The 23,505-nt window shown below is 44.7% G+C and overlaps 1 protein-coding gene across 7 annotated transcripts in view; it reads right to left on the bottom strand.

The window, feature by feature from the left end:
• Nucleotides 1–23,505, bottom strand: part of hip1 (huntingtin interacting protein 1) — a 402,236-nt gene that overhangs the window by 146,572 nt on the left and 232,159 nt on the right. For all 7 annotated transcript variants that reach the window (XM_072469314.1, XM_072469320.1, XM_072469315.1 and 4 more), the window contains 2 exons: nucleotides 8,898–8,959; nucleotides 1,805–1,945 (listed from right to left, as the gene is read on the bottom strand). In XM_072469314.1, the coding sequence (XP_072325415.1) occupies nucleotides 1,805–1,945; nucleotides 8,898–8,959 (203 nt within the window). The remainder of the gene's footprint in view (nucleotides 1–1,804; nucleotides 1,946–8,897; nucleotides 8,960–23,505) is intronic.

The raw sequence follows: 23,505 nt of genomic DNA, 5'->3' as shown, positions 1-23,505 counted from the left end.
CTGATCTCACAGATCCCGGATGCCCAGAGTCACTGATCCCACAGATCTCCGATGCCCAGAGCTACTGATCTCTGATGCCCAGAGTCACTGATCCCACAGATCCCCGATGCCCAGAGTTACTGATCCCACAGATCCCCGATGCCCAGAGTCACTGATCCCATAGATCCCCCGATGCTCAGAATCACTGATCCCACAGATCCCTGATGCTCAGAATCACTGATCCCACAGATCCGCGATGCTCAGAATCACTGATCCCACAGATCCGCGATGCTCAGAATCACTGATCCCACAGATCCCCGATGGCCAGAGTTCCTGATCCCACAAATCCCTAATGCTCAGTCACTGATCCCATAGATCCCCGATGCCCAGAGTCACTGATCCCACAAATCCCCGATGCCAAGAGCTACTGATCCCACAGATCCCCAGTGCTCAGTGTCACTGATCCCATAGATCCCTGATGCTCAGAATCACTGATCCCACAGATCCCGATGCTCAGAATCACTGATCCCACAAATCCCCGATGCCCAGAACTACTGATCTCTGATGCCCAGAGTCACTGATCCCACAGATCCCCGATGCTCAGAATCACCGATCCCACAGATCCCCGATGTCCAGAGTTCCTGAGCCCACAGATCCCCGAGTCTCACCCAACACCATCACAAACCCATTCTTCTCCCCCTTCACACACTTGATCCATCACCGCTATTTTAGTTGCTACCATATAGTCCTGTAATGCACTCCACATCCTGGTGTAACAATGGGATTGAATAAATAATCTGGTCTTTTTTTTCATGAATTACAATGTTTGCAGCTACTTTTATAAACCAGCTTTAATCGCAGAGGGTAGCCAATCTAAGAATAGTTTTTAATGATAACCGCCCTGGCATGTAGTGATCTCTCCTTTCTTCCGCAGCAGTTTGCTAAAGTAGCATGGGAGCAGTAAATCCACAGACCAGTTGCGTAGACACCCGTTAGAGAGAAGAGTTGTATATCAGTCATGACCTTAACTACCAACTCTCCTCAAAGAGGAACACTTGCCAAAACCCCAGGCAAAAATAATCTAACAGAAAGATGAGGAAAAGGAAATAAGAATACGTTAACAGTTGGCGGTCTCCGAGGTCATATGACTGGTCCAGCCTGTTTTCAGCTACCTCCTAAATGCATTTAGTAAGTGAAAATCTCAGAATTAGTCTAATGATAGCAATTTGCTCACTATCTGCAAGAGATTGCTGAAGAGCTTATTTTCAAGCTGGGTTCCACAAGGGAATTTGTTAACAAGTTTTGATATGGAAATAATAAAAAGTATTTCTTTATTATTTTCCTTGTGGTAGCTGAAGTCATTGTTGGAAATAAGGACTGGGAGATTTCAACAGTTACAACATGGCACCCCATTTAAAGCACATAACATAGTCAGTAATGCCCTCCCCAATGCTTACTCACCTAACCTTTTTTTAAATAAACTTATTTATTAATTTGGTTTATTAAATAAACCAATTCATTTTTTCCAATTAAGGTGCAATTTAGCGTGGCCAATCCACCTACCCTATCTTTGGGTTGTGGGGGCGAAACCCACGCAAACACGGGGAGAATGTGCAAACTCCACACGGACAGTGACCCAGAGCCGCGATCGAACCTGGGATCTCGGCGCCGTAAGGCTGCAGGGCTAACCAACTGTGCCACCGTGCTGCCCCTTACTCACCTAACCTGGTGCTATGGTCAACAGCAAAAGACACAGAATTGTCCTGCAAGAAACATGTGTGGCACCAGTTACCTTATCAAACAAATTATATTTGTTCACACTTACAGGAATGTAACTTGAAGAGGAGTTTAACAGTGTAGTCGTAGAGGTGACTGCAGTCAAGAATAACCTGGATTAAAGGAGCCAATCGACACTGGCCAGCCGCTGTTACAGAGACCGATCTGGACATGTCCAGGGAACTGAAGACTGCAAAATAAAGGGGGGGGGGTGGAAGAGAAAGTGTTTCAGCACACAGAACTGCAGCAATAATTCTGCAGGCATAAGCAAAACACATTAAGGAATTCATCGCTGCTGCTCAACGCTCGAGACAGAACGTCTTAAGTAACTTATTCCCTTAGAACCCACATTAAATGGCCATCTGTAAAATACACTGAATATATCCCCAAAAGCAATACATCAGAAAAGACCGTCTGTGTGAATTTAAAGAATGCAATTTGGTTGAATGAAATTATCACAATGGGTCAATCCAGGAATGCATTGTAAAATTACTGAAGGTTGTTGGAGCATTGAGTGCTTTGTCAAAGGAAATAGAGGAAGCAGACACTGTTGGGACTAAAATAAATATTTTGATAATATTTGAAGTCGAGGAAGATGCATGTCTTCTAGGATAGTGCAGTGAAGCAGGATTCTTTTCAAATGGCAGAACAAAGAGCCAGGACAAATATAATGGGCTAAATTAGATCATTCTGTGCTGTAAAGTTCATGGTCCCCTTGGCCTTCCAAATATTTATTTGCTTCTCCTTTATATTTGCTATATTTACCTTACTTTTCTTTCTGATCTCTAAAAAGTTTTTTTTTCAATTCCCATTATAATTACAATACTCATCCAAGCAGTTCCAGCTTTTGTCACATTATCCTCCTCACGTGAATAAGTCCACTCTGGGTCTTAGTTAACTCTTGTTTCAATGCTTCCATCGTACAACCACATCATGTTTTAACTGGAAACGAAATCAAGCTGTGTCCTATTTATGCCCATTATGACACTGATATGAAGCTCTTCCCCATTGTTGGATTGGAGCACTTTTGGATGGGCAGAAGGTGCTCGCACTGCAAAATTAGTCAAGGTTCACCAATATCAATAGCCACAACATGAATAAAGAGTGTTTCTGTAAGTTAAATAAACTGTCATGTGAGAGTACCTTTCAGAAATGGGTGTTTATAAATGGGTGTGTATATAAATATCTGTAGTGAGGGTACCTTTAAGAAATGGGTGTTTATTACTGCAGTGATGTCATAACGGTACATATACTTTATTCAAAAACCCAATAAAAAACATTTATTAAAAAAAAAAGAAAAAGAACAAGAACAGGTGGAGGTTGAGGTGGATATTTTTAGTTCAGGAAAATTGGCGGAGTTACAACAGAAAGATATAGAAATAAAATGGATGTATCAGAAAGCATATACGAAAGAGGAATCTGAGTGTATACCAGAGTGTTATTACCATAAAAGTGATGTCTTGATGAGAAAATGGAGACCTCTACATATGCAGGCGGATGAAAAGTGGGCAGAAGTTCATCAAGTAGTATTGCCAGTCGGGTACAGAAAGGAGGTGTTGCGAGTTGCATGAGGTACCAGTGGGAGGTCATTTGGGAATAAGGAAAACTCAAGCTAAAATCCTGAAACATTTTTATTGGCCTGGACTACATAAAGATGTAGTTAAATTTTGTCAATCATGTCACACATGTCACGTGATAGGGAAACCTCAAGCAGTGATAAAACCAGCGCCCTTAATACCCATTCCAGCATTTGAGGAACCTTTTACAAGGGTCCTAATTGATTGCGTAGGACCGCATCCTAAAACGAAAAGTGGGAATCAATATCTTTTGACAATAATGGATGTGTCTACTAGGTTTCCAGAGGCCATTCCAGTATGTAATATTACAGCTAAAAAGATTGTGGAGGAGTTACTTAAATTCTTTACTAGATATGGACTACCCACAGAAATACAATCGGATCAAGGATCAAATTTTACCTCAAGGTCATTCAAAGAGGTTATGGATAGCTTAGGGATAAAACAATTTAAATCAACTGTGTACCATCCAGAATCGCAGGGAGCGTTAGAAAGGTGGCATCAGACATTGAAAACAATGTTGAGGGCTTATTGTCAAGATAATCCAGAGGATTGGGATAAAGGAATTCCATTCGTACTGTTTGCAATTAGGGATGCACCTAATGAGTCAACCAAATGTAGTCCTTTTGAACTAATTTTTGGTCATGAGGTAAGAGGACCACTTAAATTGATTAAGGAAAAATTGGTGAGTGAGAAATCAGAAATTACATTATTGGATTACGTGTCAAATTTTAGGGAACGATTAAATAGAGCAGGTGAATTGGCTAGACAACATTTGAAAGTTGCACAAAATGGGATGAAACGGGTAGCGGGCAAGAAATCCAAAGTTTGTAGTTTTGCCAGTGGAGATAACGTTTTAGTATCGTTACCAGTGGTAGGTGAGCCTTTAAAAGCAAGGTTTTGTGGACCTTATCATATTGAAAGGAAATTAAGTGAGGGGAATTATGTGGTAAAAACACCAGATAGAAGGAAGACTCACCGCGTGTGTCATGTGAATACGCTTAAAAGGTACTTTGAAAGGGAAGATGAGAAAAAGGAGGAGGTTTTAATGATTCTAACTCAAAGTGACGAACCAAATGCAGATGACTGTGAATTTGACATACCTCAAATTAAATTGTAAAATGAGGATTGTCTTAAAAATTGGGATAAATTGTTAAGTTACCTTCCAGAGGAAAAACGGACTGATTTGAAAGAGTTATTGATATCATGTGGACAAGTTTGTAGAGGTAAATTGGAAAGTACTAAAATGGCTATACATGATATAGATGTGGGAAATGCTGTTCCAATCAAACAACATCCATATAGACTTAACTCTTTAAAATTGGCACAGAATAACAAAGAGATTGAGAGTATGCTTCAAAATGGCATAATTGAAGTGGGTTGCAGCCAATGGAGCTCAGCCATAGTGATGGTACCTAAAACAGACAGTACCCAACAGTTGTGTGTGGACTACAGAAAGGTTACTGCAGTTACAGGAACGGACTCTTATCCTATCCCACGTTTGAAGGATTGCATTGAGCAAGTGGGACAATCAGCTTTTATTTCCAAATTGGATTTACTTGAAGGTTACTGGCAGGTACCTTTATCCGAAAGGGCGAAGGAGATTTCAGCTTTTGTGACTCCAGATGGTATATACCAATTCAAATATATGCCATTTGGCATGAACAACACACAGCCACATTTCAACGGTTACCTAACAAAGTCGTTTCAGGATTACCCAATTGTGCGGTATACATCGACGGTCTGGTAATTTTCAGCCAGACATGGAAAGAACATTTAAAACATCTGATGGAGTTATTCGATCGACTTCAGGAGGCGGATTTGGTGATAAACCTTGCCAAAAGTGAATTTGGAATGGCACAAGTCGCTTTCCTTGGCGATACAATCGGACAGGGTCAAATGGTCCCACGGGATGTGAAACCAACAGTTATTGAGGAGTTACTGATACCCTCATCACAAAAAGGAATAATGCGATTTCTTGGCATGAGTGGATTTGTCCGAACATTTGTGAAAAGTCTTTGTTGCGTGGTTGCTCCACTGATGGACTTGCTGCAGAAACGTCGAAAATTTCAGTGGACAGCGGACTTTCAACAGGCATTTGACTGCCTGAAAGCTGTGATAACCAATGCTCCTGTGTTGGAGAATTACAAGGGACTCTGTGATCAGATTGAACTAACGTATCTGATTTTAAAGAGAAATGCCGAGGCGTAGAGAAATGGTTGGATCGTGCAGAGACCTTCTTGTTCGAAGTGACAAAATCGAGAAGGATTTCAGTCGAGGAAGAAAGAAAAAAAAGAAATGGACTATATTATTATACCCGTTTGCGTTTGTTTTTTTGAAATGAAAAAGTATATTTACTGTGTGCATTTCTTAAAGGATAGTGAGAAGGTGAAAAATGAAACCATCTTGAAGTTGATGGTTTTTTTTTTCTTGGGGGGGGGGGGGGGGAAGGTGTCATGTGAGAGTACTTTTCAGATACGGGTGTTTATAAATGGGTGTGCATATAAATATCTGTAGTGAGAGTACCTTTAAGAAATGGGTGTTTATTACTGCAGTGATGTCAGAGAGTGGGTGGTGCCGGGCTGTCTGCAAGCTATTTCCTTTCGCTTTAGGCTTTTTGCTGCAGGGTGGGTTTGGTTTCATTTTAGTTTTGGAGAAGCTGCAATCACAGCAGGATGTGTGTGAATCTCTGCAAGCTTATGAGTGTCCATTTGCTGATTTCAACGTGGTAACTGTTCACAGTAATGAAGTTAAACCTGAGGTGCTTCTGTTTAAGGTTTTGTTTTAAGTCTTATGGATGTTAAAAGGAAAGCTCAAGGGTTACTTAGTGTTGTATTCTTTGGGGGTTGTATTTGAATTGATGGGTGCTCAGATGTTCACTGTATGTTTTTAAAAGGTTAACTTGAGTTCATAGAATAAACATTGTTTTGCTTCACAAAATACTTTTCCATTTCTGCTGTACCACACCTGTAGAGTGGGCCATGTGCTCCCCATACCACAACCTATTAAAAGTTGTGGGTCAGGTGAACTCCATGATACACTTCGGGGTTCTCTAAACCCTGGCCCATAACACCATAGAATTGAGCAACATTTGATTTGGACAGCATGGTAGCAGAGGGAAGCACGGTAGCACAGTAGTTAGCACAGTTGCTTCACAGCTCCAGGGTCCCTGGTTCGATTCCCAGCTTGGGTCACTGTCTGTGCAGAGTCTGCACTTTCTCCCCGTGTCGGCGTGGGTTTCCTCCGGGTGCTCCGGTTTCCTCCCACAGTCCAAAGATGTGCAGGATATGTGCATGCTAAATTGCCTTTAGTGTCCAAAAAAAGGTTTGGTGGGGTTACAGGGATAGGGTGGAAGTGTGGGGATAGGGTGGAGGTTTGGGGACAGAGTAGAGGTGCGGGCTTAGGTAGGGTGCTCTTTCCAAGAGTCGATGCATTCTATGGGCCGAATGGCCTCCTTCTGCACTGTAAAGTCTATGATTGTATGTATGAATTACAGCGCTGGAAGGTAAGTCATACATCCCATTAATTGGCGGATCGAATCAAACATGTTCCACTGGTTGTTCATAGCAGACTTGTAATCAACCAGCCTGCACTTGTAAAACTCGCAAGCAAAGCTTTGTCTGCTCCAGGTGATTCCGTGATTTGGCAGCATTGCTGAACAATCCCGATTGCAAAACAGCCATACTAACAACCAATTTAAGATAATCAATAACATGGCTCATTTTCGCTTTCTATAAGCGAAATACATTTGTCTACTGCAACCAGTTGTCTACAAACAGAAGGAATACGTTCAAGCCTTGCGCCTTTTTCAAATTACCTTGAAACCAGCTGGAGCCCAAGCTCCCTGTTGCTTTCTCCACGACTACACCTCAACCAGAGTCGACTTGCCAATCAGCAGCTTTTTCCACTGTAGTATACATGTTTGCTATCGTTTGAAACTTGTGATTCTCAAGTTTGTCCTGAGAGTGCAAGACGCAAAGCTTCAACAACATCTCTATTTTCAGAAATATTTATTATTCTGCTTCAAAGGCACTGCTATGTTTAATACAGCTTGTCCCTTCAGGGCCATGAAGTTCAATTGCAAACTTTCAAAACAATTGAAGAGTGGTTGTTTCACTGTAGATTAGCAGCAGGAAACCACTGCTTTGCTTTTTTCTTGAAAAAAAAATGGACTATTTTACATTTGTAGCAAAGTGTGAGGTCTCGAGCATGACAGACTGAAAATCTTTTTTTAACTAGCTCGATACACTGTGTAATGCAAGGCATTGCCTTTTTAATCCGCTTTAGAGAATTCCTGTCTCTGCAGGCTACAGATGTCAGACAGTCATAGAATCATAGACTTTACAGTGCAGAAGGAGGCCATTCGGCCCATCAAGTCTGCACCAGCTCTTGGAAAGAACACCCTACCCAAGGTCCACACCTCCACCCTATACCCACAACCCAGTAACCCCACCCAACACAAAGGGCAATTCTGGATACTATGGGCAATTTAGCATGACCAATCTACCTAACCCGCACATCTTTGGACTGTGGGAAGAAACCGGAGCACCCGGAGGAAACCCACGCACACACAGGGAGAATGTGCAGACTCCGCACAAACAGTGACCCAAGCCGGGAATCGAACCTGGGACCCTGGAGCTGTGAAGTAATTGTGCTATCCACAAGGCTACCGTGCTGCCCATGAAAGGTCAGGATGCTCAATGCAAACAAAGTCATCACTGCAGGATCATCAATCAAGAAAGAATAAACTTCTATCTAGTGCCTTATTGCACATCGCAAGACATTCCGAAGTCTTTCATGTTGAAATGGTTAAATGTAGCCACAGTTATTATGTGGTGTAATGGTCAATGCAAAGACCCACAAACAGAAAGTGAGATAAATTACAGTTAAACTGTATTTTTTTGAAATACATTTAGAGTACACAATTATTTTCTTTTCCCAATTAAGGGGCAATTTAGCGTGGCCAATCCACCTACCCTGCTCATCTTTTGGGTTGCAAACTCCACCCGGACAGGGACCCGGGGCCAGGATCGAATCCAGTGCTAACCACTGTGCCACCATGCCGCCTGGTTAAACTGTATCTTATTGTGCTGTTCATTTTGGGAGGACACTGGGTGAACCTGCTCTTTACTGAAAGCTCGTGAATATTTTTCAGCTGAATCATGAAAACAGGCATAGGACATCGAAAGCCTCAATTTAATAGTTCATCCATAGTATGGCCTGAGTGTAACAAAGCTGTAGTTCTGTGATTTGTCAGGCTGATAGGTCAGGCGAGAACATGTCTTTAGTCTTGGGAGTGAATGAGTCTTCTGATTCAGATGAGAGATCTGCGAACTGAGCCAAGTGGACAAATGTATCGAAGTTCAATGTGCAACTAATCGCCACATCCATCCAGCTTCTTTAAAACGACTGGGCGTGTCACGCACTCCGTTACCCAGGAACATTTTCAGAGGACTCTGGAGGAGACTGCATTAGTACCAACTTGGCTGATGTAGTGCTGTGCAATATGAGAAAACAAAGACTGTACACTATACTCAATTCAGTTAAAAATAGAAAATCCCAACTTACCTGCCTGGAAAAGGTTGAGCTCACATTCCAGATAATCAAACATTTCCACTGTCAACTGAAAACTAAGAAAACAGAAAAGGCATCCGTCAGCCAAAGGTTTTATCAACGGCAGATATAGATACTCTGAGTGTTCATTCTATCCCCCATCATATCCACGTAAACCGGGCCTTACAAAACATATGGGGAGGCAGACTCATTCACGCTGGCTCCTAATCTTGGGAGATGCGGCAACCTCCCAGAGGGAATGAAGCACTGCAGTTAGGGTGGTCCACAATAGGACGGTTGTTCACACAGCACAGGGTACTCCATCATCTTTCTAAATAGATCAAGATATTGTCAGGGTTGACAAAATAACTCATGGCGATGCAGAAAAAAATAATAATGGGGGCGGCATGGTGGCACAGTGGCTAGCATTGCTGCCTACGGCTTTGAGGACCCAGGTTTGATCCCGGACCCGGGTCACTGTCCGTGTGGAGTTTGCACATTCTCCCCGTGTCTCCCCAAAGATGTACAAGTTAGGTGGATTGGCCACATTGAATTGCGACTTAATTGGAAAAAAAGAATTGGGTACTCTAAATTATTATTTTTTTTTTTTTTAAAACAAAACAAAAAAATTATAATCTTTATTAGTGTCACAAGTAGGCTTACATCAACACTACAATGAAGTTACTGTGAAAATCCCCTAGTCGTCACACTCAGCCTACTACGTGTACTCCGTCACACTAGTTGGACACACAAAGGGAGAATTCAGAATGTCCAATTAACCTAACAAGCACATCTTTTGGGACTTGCAGGAGGAAACTGGAGCAGCCAGGGGAAACCCATGCAGACACGGGGAGAACATGCAGACTCCGCACAGACAGTGTCCCAAGCCGGAATCGAACCTGGGTCCCTGGCACTGAGAAGCAACAGTGCTAACCACTGTGCCTCCCTGCTGCCAAGAACTGTTCATAAGAATCCTTTAACGGATAAATTGTCAGGTAGTTTCATGACATTGTGAGCAGGAAACTCAATCACTCTGATCCCATTATCACATATTGTAAGGGCCCTGACCATTGAATTTGATATAGCTGTTGGGGTGAAAGGGATCAAGGTATTGAACTTGATGATCAGCCATGATCATAATGAATGGCAAAGCAGGCCAGAAGGGCCGAATGGACTTCCCCTGCATCCATTTTCTATGTATGTTTCTATGCATGATTCCCTTATTTCCCATTTCTTTTACTGTGTGATAATTATCTTGATCCATGGATGTTTAATGGACATCTGCTGTTTTCCCACCCATCCATCCACCCACCCATACAAGTCCAGGGTGTCATGACCACGTAAACCTAAAGCAAGGAACAGTTATGGATCATTTATCTGGTAAATGATTAAATGAGAGATGGAGTTAAGACATATATAGAAGACAATAACTGGCAAGAGGGAAAAAACTCAGCTACTCCCCTTACTGAGTGTTGTTTTATTGTAGGAATACACTTCAGGGCTGAGTTTTTTCCCTTTTATAGAATCAAAGATTCATAGAATGGCAGAAGGAAGCCATTCGGCCCATCGAGTCTGCACCGGACCTTACAAAGAGCACCCTACTCAAGCCCATGTTTCTACCCTATCCCCGTAACCCAGTAACACCCACTTAACATTTTTTTTGGACACTAAGGGCAATTTAGCATGGCCAATCCACTTAACCCGCACATCTTTGGACTGTGGGAGGAAACCGGAGCACCCACGCAGGCACGGGGAGAATGTGCAGACGCCGCACAGACAGTGACCCAAGCCAGTCATTGTCTTCTAGACATGTCTTAACTCCATCCCACATTTAGTCATTTACCAGAAAAATGATCCAGTGTCCTGTCTCAGCTTTCTTCATCTCGCTGCTTTAGCATAGATAAGCAAAGCATCGAGATGAAGAAAGCGGAGACAGGGCACAGGCATTCCAGTGCATCATAGGAACAGGGACAATACTGAAAGAAGGATGCAAGGAGCAATGGACTAACCCAGCTTCAACAGGCTTCATCATTTTTGGTCAAGCACTACATGAAATGCTGACTAGAGAACAAAAAAGTATAAGAGCAAATTGCTAAAGGGCAAGTTCAGGGTGTCAGAAAGCGTTTTTTGATGCAAGTACAAGCTCGCCCCTGGTATCCTTTTCTGTGGTGAGCAAGGGAGACAAAAACTCTGAACTTATTCAACAGAGGGTTAGATTGTGTTAAAGGATTTGTGAGTTTATCTGGAATAGTTAGATAGATGAAATTATATCACCAGTCGCTACTTCTAAATGAGATCCTCGTCATGCCATTGACAGGGGCTTCCAAGGTAATCCCTAGTGCTTAAACTCCAGAATGCTCAGAAAATAGCCCTGTATCTTGCAATTGGTAACCAATGTTCAAAAAACACATTTACAAATTGCTGTGCAGTGATCTGAAAGTTACGCCAAAAGGACAAAAAGACCATGCACAACAATTTTTTCCTTTAAGATGCACACATGTGCGGCTGCACAACAATCTTGAAGGAATCGTCCAGTAAAACAAACAGGCCATGCACAAACAAAAATTAGATGGGACATTGGTCACAATCCAACTACTTGTTTTGCTGGAGGTCTACCCTCAAAGAGATTTTGTTAATATCCATTTACGCGATGTTTACATTGCTGGTTAGGGCAGCATTTATTGTTCATCCCCAGCTGTCCTCGAGAAGGTGGTGGTGAGCTGCTTTCTTGAACTGTTGCAGTCCCCGAGGTGTAGGTACATCCAGTGTTGTCAGTGGGCGTGGAGGGGCAAGGTTTCCAGGATTTTAAACCAGCTACAGTGAAGCAACTGCAATCCATTTCATTTCAATCCAACGACTGCAATCCAATCTATTTCAAAGTCAGGGTGGCAAGTGACTTGGAGGGGAACTTGCAGATGCTGGTGCTCCCATGCGTCCTCTGCCCTTCTAGATACTAGCAGTCGTGGGTTGGAAGGTGTTGCCCAAGGAGCCGTGGTGAAATCCTGCAGTGCATCTTGTAGGTGGTACACACGGCTGCCACTGTTAGCTGGTGGTGGAAGGATTGAGTGTTTGTGGAACGGGTGCCAGTCAAGCTTCAAGTATTGTTGGAGCAGCACTCATCCAGGCAAGTGGTGAGTATCACAACACATTCCTGACTAATGCCTTGTTGATGGTGGACAGGTTTTGGGCAGTCAGGTGGTGAGTTACTCGTTGCAGAATTTCTGGCCTCTGACCTGTTCTTGTAGCCAAAGCATTTATATGGCTGATCCAGTTCAGAATCCAATTTTTAAAAAATTTTTATTGTGTTTATTATCATAAGTAGGCTTACATTAACACTGCAATGAAGTTACTGTGAAAAGCCCCTAGTCACCACATTACGGTGCCTGTTCGGTTACACAGAAGGATAATTCAGAATGTCTAAGTTACCTAACAGCACGTCTTTCGGGACTTGTGGGAGGAAATCGGAGCACCCGGAAGAAATCCACACAGACACAGGGAGAGCATGTCTCAAATGGTGACCCAAGCCGGGAATCGAACCTGGGATCCTGGAGCTGTGAAGCAACAGTGCTAACCACTGTGCCACCCATTAGTGACAGATCATAAGACGTAGGAGCAGAAGTAGGCCACTCACCCATCAAGCCTGCTCCGCCATTCAATGAAATCATGACTGATCTGATACAATCCTTAACTCCACTTTAATGCCGTATTCCACATAACCCTTGATTCCCTTACTGATTAAAAATCTCTCAGCCTGGAACATACTTAACAACCCAGCCTCTACAGCTCTCAGTGCTAAAGAAGTCCACAGATTCACTACCCTCCAAGAGAAGAAATACCTCATCAGAATTAAATGTGCGGCCCCTTACTCTTGAGACTATGCCCTTTTGTGCAAGACTCTACAAGGGGAAACAATCTCTCAGCATCTACTGTCAAGCCTCCTGAGAATCCTATATGTTGACTGAAAGATGCTGATCAGAGTGACATTGTGTGCATGTTGCTAACTTTCCGGTTGGTTCAATTGCTCTGTTTTTATTACCTTTGCTCTCGAGTCGCCAGGTATCTTTATGATACCGCCACGAGGTTCAAGTCCAAGTAATGATCAATAACTCAATACACTGATTAGTAAGATTCAAATCAAAGCACATCTATTATACACAGTAATCGTTACTCATGCACAAATTCTACGTCTAAGCTACTTCTACAACTGACAGGCCTATACTTAACTTCGGACTGGCCCACCAGGTCAGGGGAACAAATGGCCTTTCGTTCGGGTTCTGAGTCTGCGGGATTCGAAGTTGGTACGGATTGGTAGCTAGACTGCAACAGTTCAAGAAAGCAGCTCACCACCACCTTCTCGAGGACAGCTGGGGATGAACAATAAATGCTGCCCTAACCAGCAATGTAAACATCGCGTAAATGGATATTAACAAAATCTCTTTGAGGGTAGACCTCCAGCAAAACAAGTAGTTGGATTGTGACCAATGTCCCATCTAATTTTTGTTTGTGCATGGCCTGTTTGTTTTACTGGACGATTCCTTCAAGATTGTTGTGCAGCCGCACATGTGTGCATCTTAAAGGAAAAAATTGTTGTGCATGGTCTTTTTGTCCTTTTGGCGTAACTTTCAGATCACTGCACAGCAATTTGTAAATGTGTTTTTTGAACATTCCCGTAACAGCCTCCTCGAACAGGCGCCGGAATGTGGCGACTAGGGGCTTTTCACAGTAACTTCATTTGAAGCCTACTCGTGACAATAAGCGATTTTCATTTCATTTTCATTCAAATATTTCATGGGATGCTGGTGTCGCTGACGAGGCCAGCATTGAATAGGTTCATCTTGAATGGAGTAGCTTGTTAGATCATTTCAGAGGGCCATTTTCCTCAAGAGTCAACAGCATTGCGGGGGGCTGGAGCCACATGGAGTCACACCCAGTAAGGACAGCAGATTTCCTTCCCTACAGCGCATTAGTGAACCAGAAGGGTTTTTACAACAATCAAAGATAGCTGATTACAAAGACTAGCTTTTAATTCCTATTTTATTAATCAAATTAAAATTCTACCATCTACAGTAGTAGGATTTGAACCACTGTCCCCAGAGCATTAGTTCAGGCCTCAGGATTACTCGTCCAGTTATACTGCCATTACGCCACCGTCTCCCCCTCCAACCACCAACTGAGTTGGCCTGACCTATTGCATTTTTCCATGCCTATATATGTATAGAAATGATCAAAGCACATTTTAAGCTGGTTTTGAAGAGGAATTTGAGCCTGCCTCTGTTAATCCAACCTTAGTTAGGCCACACTTGGAGTATAGTGTTCAATTCTGGTCGCCACACTACCAGAAGGATGTGGAGGCTTTAGAGAGGGTGCAGAAGAGATTTACCAGAATGTTGCCTGGTATGGAGGGCATAAGCTATGAGGAGCGATTGAATAAACTCGGTTTGTTCTCACTGGAACGAAGGAGGTTGAGGGGCGACCTGATAGAGGTATACAAAATTATGAGGGGCATAGACAGAGTGGATAGTCAGAGGCTTTTCCCCAGGGTAGAGGGGTCAATTACTAGGGGGCATAGGTTTAAGGTGAGAGGGGCAAAGTTTAGAGTAGATGTACGAGGCAAGTTTTTTACGCAGAGGGTAGTGGGTGCCTGGAACTCACTACCGGAGGAGGTAGTGGAAGCAGGGACGATAGGGACATTTAAGGGGCATCTTGACAAATATATGAATAGGATGGGAATAGAAGGATACGGACCCAGGAAGTGTAGAAGATTGTAGTTTAGTCGGGCAGTATGGTCGGCACGGGCTTGGAGGGCCGAAGGGCCTGTTCCTGTGCTGTACATTTCTTTGTTCTTTGTATCAAGCAAAGAAAGCAGCCTTCGTTTAGTCTTAAGCTTTAAGGGATAAAAGCAAGAATTTCCATTTCATCTCAGGTGGGTGCAAATAGCCTCCAGCTCATGTTACAATCAACTGCTGAGACTCACTCACCTGCCCTGATGGTATGTTGCACAAGGAACAGTTTAATCGAACTTGAATATTGCTGAAAACCGGAGACCTGCTGTCTAAGTCTTTTTATCTTGCCCTCTCAGGGTAGGTTGCAAGATTGCCAACAGTAAAGGAAACAACTTATGCTGCAGAAGAGAGCGCTGATCGGTGAAGGAACCTCCATGCTGAATGAACAAAGGAACAGCTGTCCCCCAAGCTTCTGCGTGGTTAAAAAAAGCGATGTATGGACATGCCTTGACCAGAGTCTGCCTGTCTGGGTTTAGCTTGAACAGTAACTTGGCAGTTAACGGATTCCTGCTAAGCTCTCCGTGGCAACACCTCTACCACTTAAGGGTCCATGCCTTCCAATCAGCACTCTGTTCTAATATAGTATAAATTGTTGGCCCCTTTACTGCTGATCATCTTGCAATTTGGCTTGGTGAGTACAAGACAAAAATTTAGGTAGCTTAGCCGAACTTTCCAGCCATTCACGTCAGTGGGATTCCAGTCCCGCTGACAGCGTGGCCCCAGGGTGACAAGGGATACATTCAATGGGAAAGCCAGTTGACAACGACAGGGCCAGAAGATCCCCTCCCCTGCCAACCAATGGCGGGCCACCTCCTGCCGCTGCAAAATACGCAGTGGATTGAGTGATAAATCCCACCCCTTTTCTCTTTTTCCCAGCAATATTCAAATTCTGTACTGCCAAACAACCATCAGATTAATGGAACATTTATGGGTCACGGTCCACACAAGTGTGCAATGTAAAAACAAATTAGAAAGCTGCAATCTAAGCGGAATCACTGTGCTTTGGATGTCTCTGGAGGCAACACTTAATATAAATACAATGCAACCAACCATCAACAGGGAACCTCTGCAGAAAGAAACAGCGCCTGTAACTGTCTGTCACAAGCCAGCATTCTGTCAACAGTTTTAGCACAAAATTTATCCTTCGGTTTCTCATTCTTGTGACTTAAATCCGTTTCAAGGATCTTTCAAGACAATTTGGCCAGGAATTACATCTGATACAATACACTGACTGTTATTTTATTTCAACAGGTGTTGGTTCTTTAATAGCCAGAGCCAACTAAATTCCATTGAAACATACTTTGAAGGCATCACTCTTTTCACACCAGTCCTGAAAAAAAAAGCCAAGAAAGATACAGATCCAAAGGTGTGTGACTCACTGCATAGACAGTGTTCCTCAGTCTCCACCAGTAAGTATCACACCACCACTGCAGTATGCCTACCGAACAGCACTGTGGGTGTACCGACACCACATGGATTAAAGCAGTTCAAGGTGGTAGCTCACCACCAGCTTCTCGAGGGCTCTTATGGATGGGCAACCTTGCCAGCAACACTTGCATCCCATAAATAAATCAAAAAGTATAAATTGAATCCACAAAACATTCATCAGTCTTTATAGAAGAAAATGGATCATGGACTGACTGCATCACCCTTCAATTCGGTTCCTGGTTTAGCCGATACAAAGGACAGCTTTAAGAAGGGGCTGGTTTAGCACAAAGGAGCTGGCTTTCAAAGCAGACCAAGGCAGGCCAGCAGCACGGTTCAATTCCCGTACCAGCCACCCCGAACAGGCGCCGGAATGTGGCGCCTAGGGGCTTTTAACAGTAACTTCATTTGAAGCCTACTTGTGACAATAAGCGATTTTCATTTTTCATTTCATCCCAGTTTTTTGCTTAATTCTCTTTCCTTCTGTTCTGAAAGTGCTGAATTATCCTGTGTTATACATTCACAGTTAACAGATTGGGAACATGACACCGAGTTTGGGCCAATCCTCACTTGGGCAGCAGGGTGGCACAGTGCTGCCTAACAGCACCAGTGACCCGGGTTCACAGAATAAATAGAATCATAGAATCACTGCAGTGCAAGAGGCGATTCGGCCCATCAGGTCTGCACCGGCCCTCTGAAGGAGCACAACTCATTCCCCAGCCTATCCCTATAATCCCACCTCGGGGCAATTTAGCATAGCCAATCCACCTAACCTGCACATCTTTGGATTGTGGGAGGAAACCGGAGCACCCAGAGGAAACCCACGCAGACATTGGAAAAATGTGCAAACTTCACACAGTCACCCGCGGGCGGAATTGAACCCGGGTCCCTGGCGCTGTGAGGCAGCAATGTTAACCGTGCCTCCCGAACTTCAATTTCTTCCTTGGGTCACTGTCTGTGTGGAGTTTGCCGGTCGTCGATCTCCTCTCCCCCCCCCCCCCCCCCCAATTGCCCCTTAGTTTCAAAATATATGTCGATTAGGTGCTTTTTTGGAAGTGCCAAATAGCCTCCTTCTGAATTGTAGAAATTCGATGATTTACTTAAGTTCCATGAATATTTTTCCAGGTAGCATTGGTTCAGGTGCTGTCCTATCATCCTGCAAGTGGAGAGGTGATGCCATCAATTGCAGGCTTGGGCTGAAAAGTGGCAAGTAACATGACGCTACACAAGTGTTGGCAATGATCATCACCAACAACAGAAAATCTAACATAGAAAGTTACAGCACATAAGGAGGCTCCTCAGCCCATCATGTCTGAAATGAAATGAAAATCGCTTGTCACAAGTAGGCTTCAAATGTGAAAAGCCCCTAGTCGCCACATTCCGGCGCCTGTTCGGGGAGGCTGGTACAGGAATTGAACCGTGCTGCTGGCCTGCCTTGGTCTGCTTTAAAAGCCAGCTCTTTAGCCCTGTGCTAAACCAGCCCCAATTGCGCCAGCTGGCAAAGAGCCATGCAGCCCAATTACACTTTCGAGCTCTTGGTCTGCAGGTTACGGCAACATTTAGTAGTTGGATATGCACTTGAATTATGATGGATTCTGCATCGACCACCCTTTCAGGCAATGAGTTTGAGAGATGTCCACCACCCTCTGAAAAGAATTCTTCTTGAATCTCCTTTAAAATTCATATTTCTCACCCTATTTCTTACCCTGCTCATGGGCACCACGTCCTAGGGGTACAGGGCCTTCTTTGGTCCCACACTGTGCCTTTCGTGGGTTTCTATACTCCTGCCACTTGTCAATGGGATTTCCCATTGAAACCACCGCACGCTGCGGGAATGCGCTGCCGGCGGAAACAAAATCACCATGGTCAGAGAATTCCGGCATTCCATCTAGATATCTGGACTATTCAATTTTTTACACTTCAATTAAATCTTTCCTCAGCCTCCTCTGTTCCAAAAAAAGTAAATGACAAACCTATCCAATCTCTCCTCACAACCAAACTTCTCCAGTCCATAGAACCTACTCATAAATTTCCTCCCTATCCTCTCCAGTACAAACACATCTTTCCTATAGTGCAGTGACCAAAACCGTACACAGTATTCCAGCCGTGGCCTAAATGGTGTGTTGTACAGTTCCAACATAGCCCATGTGTTCCTGGATTACCGATGGTAGGGTTTCCTGCCCCGCCACCTGAAGAGTCGGCGGGGAATGCATCCCTGCCAATCACCTGCGTCCATTTTAACTCTCCGTTAACTGGCTGAAAAGCAGCATCACCTCTATGTCCGATTCCCCAGTCAGAAAAGTAAGGTTTTCTGCAGTTCATGTTTTTAATAGGTATGAATTAAGCTGTTGCATGTTGAAATTCTAGCTACGCTGAAGACTAATAATTCAAAATACCACATGGTTTGAAATAAAATACCTGTGGCACTCATTTGTTTAAACCTAAAAATCATACTTTCACTGATGTTCGGTGTCTCAAATGATTAATACACAGGAAAACAACCTAGTCGTAGATTTAGAAATTATATGGTCAACACATTTTCTTCGCGCTCGTGCAGCTCAGACACTTGGCACTGCATCCGATAGAAGCTGTTTCTTTGCCAAAGCCATCACAAGGAATTGCATTAAATGGATGCCAACAGGTCTGCAATACAGCATTGAATTTGACGATCCAGAACATCAAGGTGGCTGTCTCAATCCAAGCTGTCATGACAACATTTGATTTCAGCATGGTGCAAGTGATGAGGAAACTTGAAGCTTTAGCCCGACAGCTGCTGCAAGGTGATACCTGGAGGGAAGGCATAAGAATATGCACTCGCGTCTAGGGCTCGGTTTTTTGAATGGGTTGTAGGAGGCATGCAGCTGCTGCTGAAGCTCCATATGTCTAACTAATCACTATCTAATGAGAAACGGTGTTTGTCCATGCTGTGCTACAGAGGGTGGTGGATGTGGCAGGTCTACACCACAGCATGATCATGTTAATAAATATGCATTTTGCATTTAAATTGTAGCTAGACCAAGAGGCTAAGAATTTGAAACTGAAACAAAGCCTATTATTTTAATTTAATCTCTTTCTTACAAACAGCAGTTGGAGCAAATACACCTTTCTGTCCAGAGACATCACATGGTAAACCGTGAAGAAATGATCTCTTGGCTGCAAAACTTAAGATGCCCAATACTTGCCACGGTCCTGGCCAAAAGGCTGGAGGGCTATATACCAGAGGTGGTCGCAGAGGACCAAACAGGCTGTGTCAAGGGTAGGCAGCTCACAGCAAACATCAGGCGACTGCTGAACGTAATAATGACCCCCCCCCCCCCACCGCACCCGGGGAGAAAACACCAGAGGTGATCGCCTCCCTGGACGCAGAAAAGGCCTTCGACAGAGTCGAATGGAACTACCTCCTCGAGGTACTGGAATGGATTGGGCTAGGAGCAGGGTTCACCGCCTGGGTGAGGCTCCTGTACAATGTTCCCAAAGCGAGCGTCCGAACTAACGCCACCAGCTCGGAATACTTCTGCCCCCTGTCCCCACTCTTGTTTGCGCTAGCGATCGAACCTCTGGCAATAGCCCTGCAGGACGCAAAAAGCTGGAAGGGAATTCCGAGAGGAGACAGAGAGCACTGAGCCTCACTCTGTGCAGATGACCTGCTCCTCTATGTCTCAAAGCCACAGGAGGGACTGAAGGCAATACTGCAAATAATGAAAGAGTTTGGGAACCTTCTCAGGCTACAAACCTAACCTGGGCAAAAGCGAGGCATTCCCAGTGAACCCAAACAGGGGAGGGTGAGAGCTGGAGGGACTCCCGTTCAAAACAGCCCAGAACAGATTCCGTTACCTGGGGATCCAGATAGCCAGAGACTGGTCACAGATCCACAAGTGGAACCTGACCAGCCTGGTGGAGGAAGTAAGAAGAGACCTTCAAAGGTGGGCCTCACTCCCACTCTCCCTGGCGGGGGGAGTGCAGACGATCAAGATGAATGTACTGCAAAGGTTCCTCTTCCTGGTTAGATCCATTACGATCTTCATACCCAAGGCCTTTTTCCAAAACATAGACAGGCTAATCATGGCGTTTGTGTGGGGGGGGTAAGAACCCGAGAATTCCCAAACCGACACTGCAAAGAGGGAAAGTCAGAGGGGGCCTGGCTCTAACGAACCTACAATACTACCACTGGGCAGCAACGGCAGAAAGAGTGAGGGGATGGGTACTAGAACCCGACACAAATTGGGTACAAATGGAGGAGACATCCTGTAAAGGAACGACCCTCCGGGCCCTGGCCACAGCAGCACTGCATCCTCCTCAACAAGATACACAACGAGCCCAGTGGTAGCGGCCACGCTGAGAACATGGACCCAGCTGAGACAACCCTTCGGGATAACCAAAATGTCCCCCATGGCTCCCATATGCGGCAATCACAGATTCCCCCCAGCCATGCTGGATGCCACCTTCAAAAGATGGAGGTGGGATGGGGGCACACTGACGGTCGGGGACTTCTACGTAGGGCACAGACTGGTGACACTAGACAAACTGACGAGGAAGTGGAAGCTAGCAAAAGGACAGGAAATGAGACACCTCCAAATAAAACACTTCCTCCGCAAAGAGACAGTAGGGTGCCCCGGGGCCACAGAAACCACACTACTAGAGGACCTGATAGGCACAAGCAACGAGAAAGTGGGGGCTATGTGGGAAAACATACAGACAGCTACTGGACAGAGCCCGGACTCCACTGGACGAGACCAGACAAAAATGGGAAGACGAACAGGGGACAGAGGTAGGATGGGGACTCTGGAGCGAAGCACTGAGCAGGGTGAACTCCACCTCCTCCTGCGCAAGGCTAAGCCTCATGCAGCTGAAAGTGGTGCACAGAGCGCACCTCACCAGAATCCGAATGAGCAAGTTCTTCCCGGAGGTGGAGGACAAATGTGAGCGGTGCCAGCTTGTCCCAAGCTTGCTGGGTTCTGGACAGCCTTCTCCGAGGCAATGTCCAAGGTTGTGGGGGTGAGGGTGAAGCCATGCCCAATCGTGGCAATCTTCGGGGTATCGGAGCAGACAGAGTTGCACATGGGGAAGAGGGCCAACGACCTCGCTTCCCTAATCGCACGCCGGAGAATCCTGCTTGGCCGCCGATCAGCAGCAACACCCACAGCTGCAGACTGGCTCGCTGACCTCTCGGAATTTCTCCACCTGGAGAAGATTAGGTGTGCCACCCGAGGGTCAGAGGAAGGCTTCCTGGATACTTAGGGGCAATTTGTCGGTCTGATCCAAAATCTGTTCGAGGCCAGCAACGAGGAGTAACCTAATAAGAATTTTTTTTTAAACCAACAAGATCGATGGGGTACCAGAAGACTGCGCAACCTTTTGGGGGGGGGGGGGTGTGTGGAGAACCACGAGAGATGAAGGAAGAGCTAGCAAGTTAGGGAGCATTCCATAGTGCAAGGCTAAATCAGAAAAGGCTCTGCCAGTGGAAGTACAGCAAACAGTGTCGGTGTCATTACGCTTTTGGGTGAATGCTATTCAGATCATCACATCCATACTGGCTCACAGTAGAGCAATCCAATCCACCCCATTCTCTTGCTTTATCCCTGTAACCCTCAGAGTTTATTTCCCTCAAGCGCCAACCCAATTTCTTTTTTTATAAATTTAGAGTACCCAATTAATTTTTTCCAATTAAGGGACAATTTAGCTTGGCCAATCCAGCTAACCTGCACATCTTTGGATTGCGGGGGTGAAACCCATGCAAACACTGGGAGAACGTGCAAACTCCACACGGACAGTGACCCAGAGCCGGGATCGAACCTGGGACCTCAGCGCCGTGAGACAGCAGTGCTAACCACTGCACCACCGTACTGCCCCAGCCAACCCAATTTCATTTTGAAATTATTTACCATCTCAGCTTTGCCCACCCTCAAAGGCAGCGACGTCCAGGTCATTACCATTTATGCATAAAAAATTCTCCCTCATATCTTCCCTGCAACTCCTGTCAAAAGCCTTAAATCTGTTTCCTTGTAGGAAGAAATGGAAATAACAATGGAATTAGAAACCAAGCAGAGACGGTGGGCTAAATCAAGATGCAGAGGCAGGAAGGGTTGAGATGATGGAGGGAATGTAGATGAGGACAATAATTTTAAAATTTGACGTGTAAAGGGACTTGAGAACATCTAGTAAGAGCAGGGGAAAGGAAAATGGGACTTGGTGCAGAATAGGATGCACACAGGCTGGCATGTGGCACAATAGTTAGCACTGGGACTGTGGCGCTGAGGACCCGGGTTCGAATCCTGGCCCTGGGTCACTGTCCGTGTGGAGTTTGCACATTCTCCCATGTCTGCGTGGGTTTCACCCCCACAACTCAAAGATGTGCAGGTTAGATGGATTAACCACACTAAATTGTCCCTTAATTGGAGCAAAAATAATTGGTACTCTAAATTTTTTTTAAAGGGAAAAAAAAAGAATAGGATGAACAGGTTTTAGATGAGATATTATTTTAAAAAGGCAGAGCCTGAGTTTTCGGCAAGGAGAGCTTTGGAGTAATTGAATCTGGAGGTGACAAAGTAATAGAGCTGACTAACACGCTCCAGCACAGGGATGGGACCCACACCCAGAAGTGAGTAGCCTTCAGACTTCTGGGCCCACCATTGAAAGGAACCTCATGATGCACAAGCTGATCCAATTGAGTTTGGAGGGTGGCTTTGAGGTCCACAGGCGGTGAGTATGCTGCTCAAATCACTGTTGGACGGCGGGATGTCTAGCCTCAAAGGACTTTGGACGCGACCCAGAACAGTGGTGTGCAACAGGCTACATTATGCCACTGAAGTGACCCTGCCGCAAAGAGGTTGAGTACGGCAGTGATGGCTATTGCTGCAGGGACTGGGTTACGCGCAGCACACTCTCCTCCTCCTCTTCTCCTCACTGCTGGTCGTCTCCCACAGAAACCACAATCCCCATATTATATGAATTATTAAAGCCTGGGGTGATGGACAAGTTGTAAATGGAGCACTCAGTGAGAGGAAAAAGGCCTCTAATACAAGTTTGAAATGGACACTCTGCTCCTTGAATTAAGGACTTCCAGCAGTAATGGAATCCTGAACTGCTAAAATGAAACCTTCGGGCTCAGCTGAACCTTTTAAATCAACCCTAACAAGCTGCCTCAAAGAAAATGTGAACCTCACATGGTGTGAAACAGATGTTGCAGCCGTTTTATTCCTACTTTTGAAGCAGACCAGATTATTCTTATTTTGAAGAAAACAAATGACCAATTAAACTAAAATAAACTGAAAGACAAATTAAAGGGGCAACCCCTTAAAAGAACACTTCCTGAAACAAAAAATGAATCGTAAATAAAATTAAAATATTAAACTAAAATGTGATTAAGTGTGTCGCTAAGGGGGGGCGGCATGGTGGCGCAGTGGTTAGCACTGCTG

The sequence above is a fragment of the Scyliorhinus torazame genome, chromosome 12, assembly GCF_047496885.1.
Source record: "Scyliorhinus torazame isolate Kashiwa2021f chromosome 12, sScyTor2.1, whole genome shotgun sequence".
Classification (NCBI taxonomy): Eukaryota; Metazoa; Chordata; class Chondrichthyes; order Carcharhiniformes; family Scyliorhinidae; genus Scyliorhinus; species Scyliorhinus torazame.
The sequence above is the reverse complement of the archived record's forward strand: the minus strand, read 5'-3'. Positions and strand labels throughout refer to the sequence as shown.